Below are 13571 nucleotides of genomic sequence, written 5' to 3'. Positions count from 1 at the left end.
GAAGTATATGTCATTCATGTTTTTCTGCACCATTATGAACTCAACAGGAACCTCAGGAATTGCAGAGGTCTTGTCTGGACACGCAAGTATTTATTAAGGATCTTCTGGGTGCCGGGCAATGTTCCCACTCATTCTGCTGACACTATACTGGTTGTCACTTAAAGTTGCTGACTGGTGGGGCTGAGGCGGCAAGTTGGGGATTAAAGTTTGAAGTTCTGCTTGGAAGAATAGAAGTCACTTGGTCAGGGCTTGGGAACATGGTTTTCACCAAAGTGTTGTCTTTCTCTTTCTCAGATGGAGGTCATAGTTGGGGACTTTGGGATTGTGGTGGTGCCTCGGGATGCAGCTGACACAGATCGAATCATGAATCACTCCTCAATACTCCGCAAATATAAAGTGAGTCCTCTCCCTCCCTCCTGGTATTTCTCTGTGATGTGGCCCTTCCCCAGGAGGAATGGAGGGGGCTAGCAACCTGCTCTTTCTGCTCTATCCCCAGAACAACATCATGGTGGTGAAGGATGACATCAACCATCCCATGTCTGTTGTCAGTTCAACCAAGAGCAGGTACGTGTGACACGTGGTCAGACAGACTTTGATCAAATTGGCTTCCAAGTGTCCATACAACTTTCCTCAGTCAAATGAAACCCTTCAATTCATGTGGACACTTGCTGCCTCAGCATTCAGCCCTCTTTTGGATCTCATCTGCCCCCAGCCATTTACTTTTATAAGTGGGCATTGTACATTAAATAGTCTTAGCTAGTTTGAGAGGAGAGGAGGATTCTTGGTTTGAGGTGCTCAAGAAACAAGATATTAATAAGGATATGGATGAAGCTGCCATAAAACCAATATTCAGAGTTCTAAATAAGGTAGATGTTTAGTTCCCTCTTCCGGAAATCCAAAGGGATTGGGTCTCTGGTCTCTTCACATGGAGCTTCCAAGTCTGGTCCGCAGCTGCCGTGATGACTTTTCTCAGCCACTGGGCAAGAGCAAGGTGACGCCCAAGGCAAGAAGTTGATTCAGAGCAGCACATACAACTGCCTTTGCATCCCACAGGCTCAGAGATGGGGGGAGGTTAGGAAACAGCCTTATCCCTTGGCAGCCAAATGTCTAGATGCAATTCAGGGGCCTCTATTGACAACCAAGAAGGAAATAATAAATAATAGGGTCCAGTTAACAGTGTCTGCCATGAACCCTAAGTAGAAACATCCAGTGAGAGGGCGAGACGTAGCCTAGAGAGGTCTGGAAGTGTAAAACTGAGCATGTGTGTGTTCATTGAAATTCTGGGTATAGATGAGCTCACAGAGAGAGTCAAGAAGAGAAGGAGCTGGGTACATTGGCGCATGCCTCTAACCCCAGCTACTTGGGAGATTGAGGCAGGAGGATCACAGGACCCTGTCTCAAAATATTAAAATGGCTGGAGTCATAGCTCAGTGGTAGAGCATTAGGCCCTGGGGTCCAACCCCAGTATCACAAGAAGATGTCTTCACAGTGGGGGAGGATTTGCAAAGACAAGAGGGCTCTTCCCAACATGGACCCAAGGGAAGGCTGGGGATGTGGTTTTGGACTATTAACCCTTTTCGTGAGAGACAGGCCAGGCCGGTGTTTCCGACGTAATCCAGATGTGGATGTCATCTGATTGCTGTCTCTTCTCCTGCAGGCTGGCCCTGCAGCATGGGGACGGCCATGTTGTGGATTACCTGTCCCAGCCAGTCATCGACTACATTCTCAAGAGCCAGCTGTACATCAACGCCTCTGGCTAGCAGCCGCACAGCTCTCTGCTCCACCCTCCCCTCGTCCTCTACCGACACACACTGGCCCCGCCAGTCTCTGTCAGTCCCCTGGTTTCTCTCCTGCCTCTCTGTTTGTCTGCATTTTCATTTTGACTGTTCTCCGCACTTGCTGACTTAACCCCCCACAGTGTGGGGGACCTGCAAAGAACCATGGCATTCCCAAGTCCACCATCTTTGGACTAACTTTCCTCTAGTCTCTGGGTTGGGGGTGGGTGAGGGGAAAGGGTGGGAGTTGGGGGAAGTGCAGTCCTTGGAGATGTACTGGCGTCTGTCTCCCAGCATGCTCTAGAGAGGCGGCTCTGGTGCCCATCCTCCCAGCATGCTCTGGGGAGGCGGCTCTGGTGCCCATCCTCCCAGCATGCTCTGGGGAGGCGGCTCTGGCTCTCTCCTTCCCAGCATGCCCTTTACCACAAAGGGCTCGTTTTCTTTCTTTTTATTGATTTATTTTTCTTCGTTGACTTCTTGTAGAACTTGGATGAAATCAGTGTCTCTGGTTCTTTATGTTTGTAGTCTTGATACAATCCCGTGGTATTACTTCCCTTTTGATAGGACACTATAGCCAGCCTCAGCACTCAGTGAGTGCACGGAGGGCCACTTCCAGTAGAGAAGACTGAGCCACCTCCGCTTCTCCAACACACACACACACACACACACACACACACACACACACACACACACTAGCAGCAGCGGCAGCAGCAGCCTTTGGTCTAGAGTGAGACTTTCAGGTTCTAAAGCCTGGGAGCCAAGGCTGGGAATCGTGGGGATTTTCAGACCTGAAGTCTATTTCTGAGTTTCAGACCATTTTCCTGATGGTCTTCTCACTTCCCAATGGCATCTGTACATGGACTTCTGTGAGCTGTGGCTGATGGCACTATGTGGGTTCTCTGCCAGCCCGGGCATTTCCAAAGAACCTTCAGAACCACTTAAGCCCTCGGAGACCATGCTTAGACATGTTCCTGCATCTGAGAAGAATCACACAGGCAAGGCCAAATCCTGATAATCCAGTCATTTCTTTAAAAAAAAAAAGAATGCTAGGAATTCCTTCAACTGTAGAGATCTTTGCTAATTGGAATTATTTATTGCCCATTTGGCTGGGAACTCTTTCGTAATGTAAGTCCAGGAGGACCTAGGGGAAAGCAATCTGTTACCCCGAGGGGAATCAGTGATTTTCACCTACTTCCGCTGAGGCCACCAGACCTGAGGCCCATTCCTTCCTGAGAAGCAGTACCTTGGCTTTGTGTCTGGGCCTGGTCCTCTCTCCTGCAGAGCCCCACAGCCGCAGGTGCCACCTGAGGAAATCTGCCGGACACAGGAACGGGTTCTCGGAAGAGAGATCATGGAGCGATCAGGACCACTAAACTATTTCCCCCCTAATTTCCGGCCTTCCTCTCTGGAGACAATTTTGACAGACTGTGTTCAACACCTCACTCATGCCTGCTTAAAGAACTCAAAGGAAATCACACTCCTGCTCTGTGTCTCCCATCCGGTCTCTAGCTCTGGGTTCCTCGTTGTCTTTGAGGAGGGGTCCCCAAGTATTGTGTACTTTGATCCCAATCTATTCTGAGTTACGCCCCAGGCGGGACCTGAGTCTCGGGACATGTTCCATGTCTACAGTACCCTTCAGTTGCCTCCAAGAAAAGGAAATGGATTCAACAGAGGAATATGACAGAGTGGCCCCCAGAGGAGGTGTATGGCTCTTGAATTATGGAAATAACCTTCAAAGGAAGAAAGGGAAATATACTGTTCATGTCTCTTGGGTTAGGAACCATGGAATGAGAAACTGAAAAAACATCAGAACTCATGCTCCAACACCTTCCTCTATAAGTTGAGGAAGCAGAGATCCATGGGATGGGTGCCTGGTCCAAGGTCACACGACAAGTGCAGAGCCTGACAGAGGACGTTGACTCCTGACACAGACGAAAACGTGGAGCTGAGTGTCCTGGGGCAGCATGGCGTTTCCAAGGACCTGAAGTTTATGGACAGAGTTTACGAGGATGCACACGAGCAGACCTGAGAAAGACAAGATTCCTTTTGTTCCTTTGGTCCACTCTGTTATTCTGCTGGACTCTGGCCAAACCCCATCAACTCCACAACTCAAAAGAAGGAACCAGGCTGACTCTGTACCCTCCGTGTGGGGGCAGGAGGACATGTGGGAGTGGGAGGGAGAGTGAGGTGCACCAAGGAAAAGAACAGGTACAGGAGAAGTAGATTTCTAGGAAGCAGACGGAGCAGGTTACATCTTGGTATGGCGCAGGGGTTGTGTTAAAAATCACTTTCCTTTCATGAAAGCAAAGTGAATCCCCTTTCAGGGTAGAATGGTCCATTCCCCACTCTGCTCTGTTCTTCCTTTGCTGGGAGAAGATCAGAGAACCTTTCTGAGGCCAGGCCAGGACAGTGTGACTGCAACCCAGTCACAGCCACCACCAGAAAGATGGAGTTTCAAGTGGCATCCCAGGCATCGACAGGATAACTGCTAAGCCCCGACTTTCCTTCTAGGAGTGGTCCTTCCTATAAAGACCAATCCAAGGAACTATGGCATGGCTCAGAGATAGTGAGAAAGTCAGAGCCTGGATTAATCATGTCTAGAGGGATCTGGAGCCTCATTTCCTGCTATCGATAATCTGCATCACTCCCATGTTTCTGCAAGTGGCTGATGTCAGAACAGTCAGGAGGGAGACCATTTGTTTCAGTGACTCGCTCCCCAAGGAATGGCCCCCTGGGGGCTCTGTGCTGCTGGCAGTCTCCTTAGTCTCACATTCCCCAGCCCCAGGCAGCCTCTGGGCTACTGGCTTTGGTTTTCCTTGAATGTACATCAGATCAGGAGGAAAGTCTCTTTCTGAAGTGCCTGAAACCAGAGGTGGAGCTTCTAGAGACACTGATCTTCCTGTCTCAGATGGGCCCGCTTCCCCAGTGTGCTCTAAAAGCTCCAGCTTCTCAGAATCAAAGAACTTGCCGGTGGAACCGAGAAGAAAGTAAGACTCAATAATCCAATGACAGCAAAAGGCAGAGAATGACAGGGAGAAATCTGTACTACAACCCAAATCTGCTCTTCCCCAGACGGATACACAGACGCATTTTTAGGGGACTAAGAGAGAAAAGCATGTTATCGTGTATGTTTTATTCATCAAAAGAGTAATGCAGAAACACAACCGTCGAGTATGAAAAGCTCAGGATCTCTCCCAAGGTTATGGCAGGAGAAGATGGGAACAAGGTGAGATGGGAAGGGTGGAAACAGGGACTGATTTTGTAGCTCATAAAATTAGGACACCTTAGAGATAGCATCGTGGTGGTGATGATGCATCTGCCAAATTCACCCAGTCTGCACTTTCCCGTAGCTGCCCTGTAAACTAACTCTTCCTGTGGTTTCTTTGTCGCGTGAGTTTGGAGTGTCCGTTTCGTTGGCTCCAGTTGATAAGGAGTGAGGTACAGCTCTTTCCTTTCGGTCTAGTCGCAGGCCCAGAGCTCAGCACCATCCTCGTGGTCTTGAGGGTTGGTATGGGGAGGAGGCAGCTTTGTTTCTTTTTTTTTTAAATCACTTTTTGGTCATCTATCTGCCATTTTAAGGGTAAATTTTGCTTTATGGAAATCAAATCATCAATAAAAATTACATTCAAGTTGCAATACCATTTCCACAGTGAAATATTTTGAGTAAAATTTTGTTGCTAGAATAGTCACGGACAAGAGTTTTATCAGCAAAATGTTTCAATTATGTTAATAAATAAGACAATGCTACTGCTAGAGTCTTGTGTCTTGGTCTAGAACCTTCCCCTATGTGTTGCTCTGAGAAGTAATCACTTTTTCTTTATAATCTTAATTTGATAGGAGACAATAATTATAATATTTCCTGCCTGGTTCAGTTGATTCTATACATAGCACAAATGCCTATAATCCCCATGAACTCAGGAGTCTGGGACAGGAGGATTGCAAGTTTGAGGTCATCCTCACCAACTTAGTGAAACTCTGTTTCAAAATAAAAAGGACTGGGGGCTGGAGTTATGGCTCAGTGGTAGAGCGCTTGCCTAGCACAGGTGAAGCCCTGGGTTAGATCCTCAGCAGCACATAAAAAGATCAATAAATTAAATAAAGGCAGTGTGTCCATCTACAACTTAAAGAAGAAGGAGGAGGAGGAGAGAGAGGAGGAGGCTCTGATGCTTTAAAAATAAAAAAGAGCTGGGGATGGAGCTCAGTGATAGAGCACCCTTGAGTCATCTCTAATACCAAAAAAGATAAAAGAAAAAGGAGGAGGAGGAGAAGTAGTATATATAACCACACCCAAGGATAATAACAGGAAGAATAATTAGCAGACTTGTAAATCGTGCCCAAGTTTTCTCAGTTTAAAAAAATAAAACGAAATCTTAGATCCTGATTAGCCCACATGGCCTAGGATTGTTTAAATTTGGTTCTTAAATGAAATTAGTACTTTATGAATTAAAAACATGTTTATGAAAATTCAAAATGAGTTTGGCCTGAAAGATCTTAACTAAGACAGAAATTGTTATAATTTGGCAATGTAAGCAAATGAAAGTGAATAATTTGTTCATTGCTCAACCCTGTTGAAAATATTCATTCTTATTTCATCTTTAGTTGTACATCCTGTATTGGTTTTGGTCTAAATGGTGATTGGCACTGGCTAATCATCAGCGGTGATTTAGAGGGGAAATGGCCGTCCCCTCTTAGGCCAGCTCACTTTAGAGTCAGGAACTTGTTTGTCAAAAAAAAAATTTTTTTTTAATCACTTTGGTTCTTAGGATTCCTTTTTCCCCTCTTAAATTGGGATTAGCTGGCTTTGTGTGTATCCATGTGGGTTTTGTGGCACATCTTAGTGATACTTGATATGCCTTGTAAATTGATTACTTGAGTTTATATTTGCTACTTTGTACACAAACCTAAACACTGCTTTTTTTTCCTGTCCTAAGAATGCGTAATGATGACAGTATGTTTAAAATTGAGTATAAATATTGATTTAATTTGCTAACTTATACTAACTTTAAATGTTTACACTAAGTATGAATTAACACACATATACATAGGTATTTTTTTCCTTACAGTCTATAAGTATGCTTCAGATCTTTGCATCTCCTAAGAAATTCTGTGTGGCCAACGCTACAAAGAAGGCAGAGGAAACGTCTATTCGTTGTTTTCCATGTGCGGCAAGAACCCATAACATTCCTATGACCATGCAAAACACTAGGATATGATAAACATGTTCCTGGCCCTTGAGACTTGTTCCAAACACTGGACTGAGCTAAGCATCTTCTTACCATTTTGTCTAGCCTCCCCACGAGTGCTGGAAAGAAACCACTTCCTGGGATAAGATCAGAAACACATACACTAACAAGTTGTATTCTATGGGCGGTTTCATTTCTAACCCCCTCTCCTCTACTTTGAGTCATGGCTACTAATAGCACAATTAATCAGAAAGCTCTCTGAGGAGAAATACGAGAAATGTTTCACTATAGGTTAGATACTGATAAGAAATCCCTTAACTTGGCAGGTTCAGGCCAAGACTGGCAACTAGTGGCCAGGTCCTGGATAAGCTACATCCTCTTCTTCTTCTCAGGGTCCATTTGTCAGGTCCTCGGAGATGAGGGAGTCCCAAGAGTCACTTGTCCATTCCCCAGTCTCTCCTGGGGGATCATGTCCCATTTGTCAGGAAAGACTTTCTTTTGACTTCCTGAACAATTCATTGCATCCAGGAATCTTCTCTTGGTGGCCTGCAGCCTGACTATTAACTAACGGGATTCTTCACCAGGATCCCTAGAATGTGGAGTCTAACTTACACTTGGCAGAGACAGATAGTCCATCAATAATGAACTCTCATGAAGAATTATCCCTGAGAAATGGCTTTCCACCAAGAGGTAGCATCTTCCAGACCCCTGACGAGTGAGATGTGGTCCTAACAGTGGGTTTCTGACAACAGTGGGTTTTAGTGGGAAGGTGAAGCCTCGCAGGCCTGGCCCACAGAGACCTCCCACGTGCCCCTTTCCTCCGGGTTCTTTCTCTTCTGCCCAGCTGGAATGGTGACAACTCTGCCCCTCCCCAGTGCAAAGGCAACCTCAGAAGTCACGTGGTATAAGAAGCAAGGCCTCTGAAATGACCATATGGAGTCCCGCTCTGCCAGCCTGCTCCCTACCTGGTCTATTACGGGACAAAGAAAAAAAATAGTGTATTCTGTTTAAGCTATTGCATTTCTTTAGCTCTCTGTGGCAGAGCAGTTAATCTACCCTAATTAATATAGACACATTTTCTGGCATTTAGTTAGTTACAAGAAATTTGTAGGATGTACGATTGAGCAGGCCACGTCAGGATTATAAAGTCAGAACAAAGTGATCAGATTTATCAGAATTTGGGGGTCAATGTGAACAGAAGCAGAATCCTTCCCTCACTCACGTGGGTAGATGGCCAAATCAACATCTTAATTTGTTGAATTTTAATTTGTTAAGAACATGAGCTGTGTACCACTAACTACAATGTTCCCTTTATTTTAGAGTGGATGAAAGATGGCAAAAACATCAGTTACACCCTCAACCCAGACTGCATTGTTCTAGAAATAAACCTCCGTGCTTAGGATAGAGCATCCACTAAGCTTCATCATGCTCTTGTGCTTGCAAAGGGCCAAATAAGATACTTGGAAATAGGACTTAAAGATGATAACTCTAGGAACCAGTGGCATGTCGGCGGTATTTTCATTTCCATTGTTTTGGTTCTTTCAATCTCAGGCTTAGAGTTTAATAAAATTAGAAACTGACCTCAAGCATCTAATGATAATTCTTTATTTTAAAACAGTCCACAAACAACCAAGGAAATATGGAAGTGAGGCAACGTGAAGGTCTCCTGGGTTGGGGTGGAAGCTTCTGGATCCTTGGGCAGTTCCCACTGGTGTTATGACTCAACAGTCCACTGCCATCAGCTGTGGAAAGGGATGGAGGGACGGCTGGAATGTGCAGCAGCGTGGACAACCCAGAGCCATTCCAGTTTTGCTCAAACTCAAGTGGCCCCGTGGGAATGTCTTGCAACACATGTTCTGTTGAGTAGGAGGTTGCAAAACAAAGGGGTGACGGCAATAAATACCACTTGTGATGAGCAAGGTTCGTAAGTTTAAACTTACAAAGTTAAGACATTTGTCTTCCTCACTAGACGCTCAGCTCTGTGGGGCAGAGGCTATGTCAGAACTGAGTCACCCACACTTGCACACAGTAGGGACTCAATAAATATACTTTGGAAGGATGGATGGAAGGATGGATTCTACCCAGCTCAAGAATAAGTAGGGATATTCTCTGCTAGAGGGAAAGGAAATAAAACACATAGAGGCATATAATTTCTAGTGTTTAAAAAGTAGGATTGAACTAGGACTAATAAAACTTCGAGATAATTTCACCTCTTTCAATGCCCAAATGACATTTTTCTCTCACTTTGAGATCCAAAAGTAAATACCTTCCCAATGTTTGCTTTGCTGGTAGGAGACGCTTTAATAAAAACATAGTCTCTAAGATGCCATGGCATCATTAAGAGAAAGGGTATCACACCCAGGCCCAGGGTACAAGGGTGGCAGATCACCAGCAGGCACCATTGCTCCAAACAGGCCAGCCTTGCAGGTCTTGAATCCATCACTGCTCACTTCTTCCAGCCTGAAAGTCGAGTCCTGCTCAGGTGCTGGGCGGTAAGTGGGAAGAACTCTGGTCAAGAAGAAGCTTACGGCGGACAGCACAAAGCAACAGTACTTCCCTGGTCACAGTGTGATAGGATCTCTCTCTCTGCTGTCACATTAGGAAGGATTTGATGCGTGGGCCAAGTCAAAAATTTTTCCTTTAGTTGCATTACTTGCAGGACAAGATAACTATAATCCAGTGGCACCTGTCCGGATTCTAGGACTCAGTTTATGACTCTTCTGAGGCAAACATTTGCCTGTGCAGTTTTTCCTTCCAACCAGTCTACTCTTGGGTGCTGAGAGCCTTGATCAGTCTCAAACCCAGCACTATTTGCCTCATTGCACAGGAAACAAATAGTACATCCTGGTGCCACAAAACGTCTGCTTGGCCACAGTCTCAGGGATGGGGTCCGATTTAATTGACCTGCGCACACCCATTAAACGTGTTCCAATATCCCCATCCCACCCCACCCACATGAGGAAGCTCCTGAGCCCTCAGATCTGTATCCCAGGAATCCCAGTTGAGAAGTCTCGGAGGTGTCTCACTGTTGCTCGAGAGCCTGGGTATTGTAGCAGCCCGGGGGCAGGTTGTCCCTAATGTTTTCCAGGTTCTTCACGTCCGCCAGAATTCCATCTATGCTTGTCTGCAGCAGATGGAGGTGGCCCTTCTGTCGACGCGCCCTCTCCTCCAGCTCTGCCATCAAGGGCCTCAGCTGGCTGTTGATCCGGGTCTTGGCACGGAAAAGCTCCTCCTCCAATAAGATCAGTCGCTCTTCATCCACAGCATTAGGCTGGTCTATTTGAGGGAAGGAGAAAAGCTGCAGTGAGATCCCCTGGCATGAGATCCCTTGGCACTGGCATGAGTGCCGTTCTGCACGCTTAACAGATGCCTGTTTCCACCTGCCCAGAGTAAATGGTCTGCTATGCACTTAAAAGGCTTATTTTTATTAGAAATGATCTAGAAAAAGTTTGAGTGTAGTTATTTGTTAGGTAGAACGCAACAACGCTGTTCAATGCTCTGCAAAATGAAGTTTGGAGTTTTCCTTTCACATTAGGCCCGAAAGATCATGCTCTCAAAGAGGAAGGCTGAAGGTCACAGGGGTCTAAACATGATCCGCGGTATCTGCCTGCCACAGCTCACCCCTAGGATTAGAATCAACCCCAAATTCTGCTTTCGGAGTCACCCTTAGGAAACGTCTCCCTGCTTTGTACTGGAAGATCTTTAGAAACTGGCTGAGCTTCAGGGTTTCTGAAGGCCAAGGTATGCTTTGCTATTCGGAGGACGGATTCCAGCTGTTAGAAAATGATGTAAGACTTTATTCTGGCCTGAAACAGTGGGAATCTGGCTAGGTATCCGTTTATTCCCAATGTGAAATGTAATCACATTTGTCCAGGTATGTTTTACCCATAAATTAAATAAAAGCTAATGTCAGCATGAAGGGAACCCGGCCAGTCCTGCTTAGTTCAATTAGGTTGAGTGGCCCTCAGTCAACTTAAACTCAGGGTCAGGATGCCTCCCACGTCTGGGCTGAAGTGGTAGTGTTTCAGTGCCTGCGTATATCACACACAGAGCAATGAATCAGTTATTTGCTCCAGAACTCAAGAGGACACAGGGGGTAGAAGCAACAACATAACAGAAATATTGATCCAGTGAATCTATCCTTCATGGAGCAGGGGAGAATTCAAGAATTTAGGGTTCTCTGACATGCAGAGAAAGCCAAGCAAGCTTGGGAAGAAACAAAAGATCTATGGGAGGGACCTAGGCTACTAGAAAAGAAGAGGAATTTTTCCAGGCAAAGAAATCTCAGTGTGAATCCTGCCTACACAATTTACCATGGGATCTGCAGCCTCAGTTGATTTCTCTGAGAAACACAATCACAAAAATATTTCAGACCCACCTCTTAGGACTCTTATGAGACTTAAATGGTCTTACACCATGAAAAAACACCAGGGTAGCACCTGGCACACAGCAAGTGTCTCATGCTCCCCACTACCTGTCTCTCCACGCCCTCTCATTTTCTCTCATTTTAAAGGCTCCATTAGTTTCATTACCCTTTTTAGGAGACTAATAATGCTGCTAAAACGGGGAGTGTTTGATCCACGGAGAGCATGTCACTCTTTGGGGCTTCACTGGGTGGCAAAGCAGACCCATTAGTAGAACAACATTGACTACATGGGACTCCCAGGGTGATGATGATCCTCCACAGAAAAACCGGGCTTTAAAGTTGTTCTACTGAACTGGAAAAGTAGAGTTAAGCCTTTTTCTGAGTGTCACTAGAATCTGTGGCCAAATCCCTACTTTCTTAAGCCACTGCAATCCACGCTTGATTGAACAGGCCAAATGAGGATTTGATATCCGCTCTACCTAAATCCAGAATTTTAATTAAAATCGTTTTTTTTTTTTTTTTTTTTTTTTTTTCTGGGAGTGATTCTGTTGGGAAACCTGATTCTCTGCCACACTGGACCGCTGGATCTATTTTATCCTAAAATGTTGCAGTATCTTGTGGATCTACTGTCTTTGCATTTCTTCTCGTCATCTACCCAGACAGCTCAGGTTTCCCTCGCTGGTTTCACTATGGTTTCCCTTGGGTTTGGGGTTGGTGAACAGCAGAATCAGCACGCGGTCCTTCACTTCACAGACCAGGAGGATCCACCCCTACATCTTCCCCTCACCACTCCTGCTGCCTCAGACTGGCAGAATCCTAAGTGGCCTCCTGTCCAACCCCCCTTTATGCTCCCCTGCATCAGCTACCCAATAACAATGTTATTCTTTTGCTTAAAACTGTCCACTGGCTTCTCAGGATGAAGGCCAGCCTCCGCAGTAGGACTCTCACACTGTCCAATCTTCCCACAAAGTTTCCAGAATACATTCAACCACTTCTTCAACCCACAGACCTCCACCTCTAAGTGCCATAGGTACTCAGTGACCCATTTTAGAGACAGTAAAACAGAGTCCAGAAATACAAAGCAGACTGCTTAAAGTATCTGGACCTGGAAATAAAGCAAATTTCCAGACACCCTTAAGGAAAGTGGCGATTCCCAGTCCCAGGGAGGTTGTGGAGATGCCACAGACCTATCAGATGTAGGATGCCGTCCAGGGTGCTGAGCGTGTCTTGGATTGTAACGCCTGCATTCTTGGCTCTGGTATCAACTCTCTGGGCTTCTGTAATCACCTGAGGAGAAAGAAGAACAGACTTGCCTGGGATGGGTATTTTCCATATTGGTGACTTTAAAGGGATCCCCCAGGGAAAGAAGCCGTGGCTCACCATCTGCACCGCATCCCTGTCCGTGTCAAACTCCAGCTGCCTCCTGGCCAGCTCTGCTTCCACCTCCCTCATCTCGCTCTTTAGAGTGGCCAGTCCCTTTTCCATGGCCAAAGCCCCATCTGCAGTCACATTGGCTTCCAAGTTCAGACTCCCTATCTCCTGGGAGAAGAAAAGGAGCCAGGGACGGAAGGAGAGAGGGGGGTGAGGCTCAAAAACATCCCAAGGACAATTGTAGAAAAAATACAGCTGCAGCCAAGGTCTGATGGGTAGGTTGGATGAACAATGCGAGAGTCAAACTGGGGACACACCCTTCCCCAAGCTCTGCCTCAAACAACAGAATCTGGGGTACGTCTCTACGGGCTGGGAGGGTCAGCACCGAGACACTGCTTCCCTCTCGGTGTGATGTTCACCAAACGCTGAAGACAATTAGCAACGATTTGAGAAAGTCCAAGGACAGGGAACTCGCGTGGCTCTCTGTCATGTTCCTGTGCTGCTGCGGTCTTCTGAATGATTTTACTAAGACCCCCAAGGCAGCTGAGTTTGCAGTGGGGAGAAGGAATAGGGTACCCGTGTGGAGTTTTTGTTTTTAAAAGGACAAAGCGTATCAATAACTTCCTCAATAAAGTATTAGTAAGCTTCAAATTGCTGGTGTCCTTATGCTCTCAGCTGTGTGAAGAGAGCTACATGAAGTTGGTCATATACTCAAGGGGCTTAACATTAGAAATTGTTTTTGCAGATTACTGAGTGATCTCAAAGTGAGGTCAAATAGCCCAGATACTTCTAGAGATCCCTCTGGGCTTTCTAGAAGCATAAAATTTCTAGTAGTCATGTTTGCCTAAGAGCTAAGAGGCCCTCTTCCAGCTGAGC

At 46.0% G+C, this 13571-nt stretch overlaps 2 protein-coding genes across 4 annotated transcripts in view; one reads left to right on the top strand and one right to left on the bottom strand.

Moving 5' to 3' along the window:
• Nmnat2 (nicotinamide nucleotide adenylyltransferase 2) overlaps nt 1-5522 on the top strand; it is a 142192-nt gene extending 136670 nt beyond the window's left edge. The window contains exons 9-11 of the mRNA XM_005319713.4: nt 295-396; nt 497-564; nt 1658-5522. Of these exons, the coding sequence (XP_005319770.1) occupies nt 295-396; nt 497-564; nt 1658-1760 (273 nt within the window). The 3' untranslated portion in view covers nt 1761-5522. The remainder of the gene's footprint in view (nt 1-294; nt 397-496; nt 565-1657) is intronic.
• A 3025-nt stretch (nt 5523-8547) lies between these two features.
• Lamc2 (laminin subunit gamma 2) overlaps nt 8548-13571 on the bottom strand; it is a 58566-nt gene continuing 53542 nt past the window's right edge. For all 3 annotated transcript variants that reach the window (XM_005319714.5, XM_078022462.1, XM_078022461.1), the window contains 3 exons: nt 12705-12863; nt 12512-12611; nt 8548-10234 (listed from right to left, as the gene is read on the bottom strand). In XM_005319714.5, coding sequence (XP_005319771.2) covers nt 9981-10234; nt 12512-12611; nt 12705-12863 — 513 coding nt within the window. In that variant the 3' untranslated portion in view covers nt 8548-9980. The remainder of the gene's footprint in view (nt 10235-12511; nt 12612-12704; nt 12864-13571) is intronic.

The sequence above is a fragment of the Ictidomys tridecemlineatus genome, chromosome 10, assembly GCF_052094955.1.
Source record: "Ictidomys tridecemlineatus isolate mIctTri1 chromosome 10, mIctTri1.hap1, whole genome shotgun sequence".
Taxonomy (NCBI): domain Eukaryota; kingdom Metazoa; phylum Chordata; class Mammalia; order Rodentia; family Sciuridae; genus Ictidomys; species Ictidomys tridecemlineatus.
This window is presented reverse-complemented; position numbering and strand designations above follow the sequence as displayed.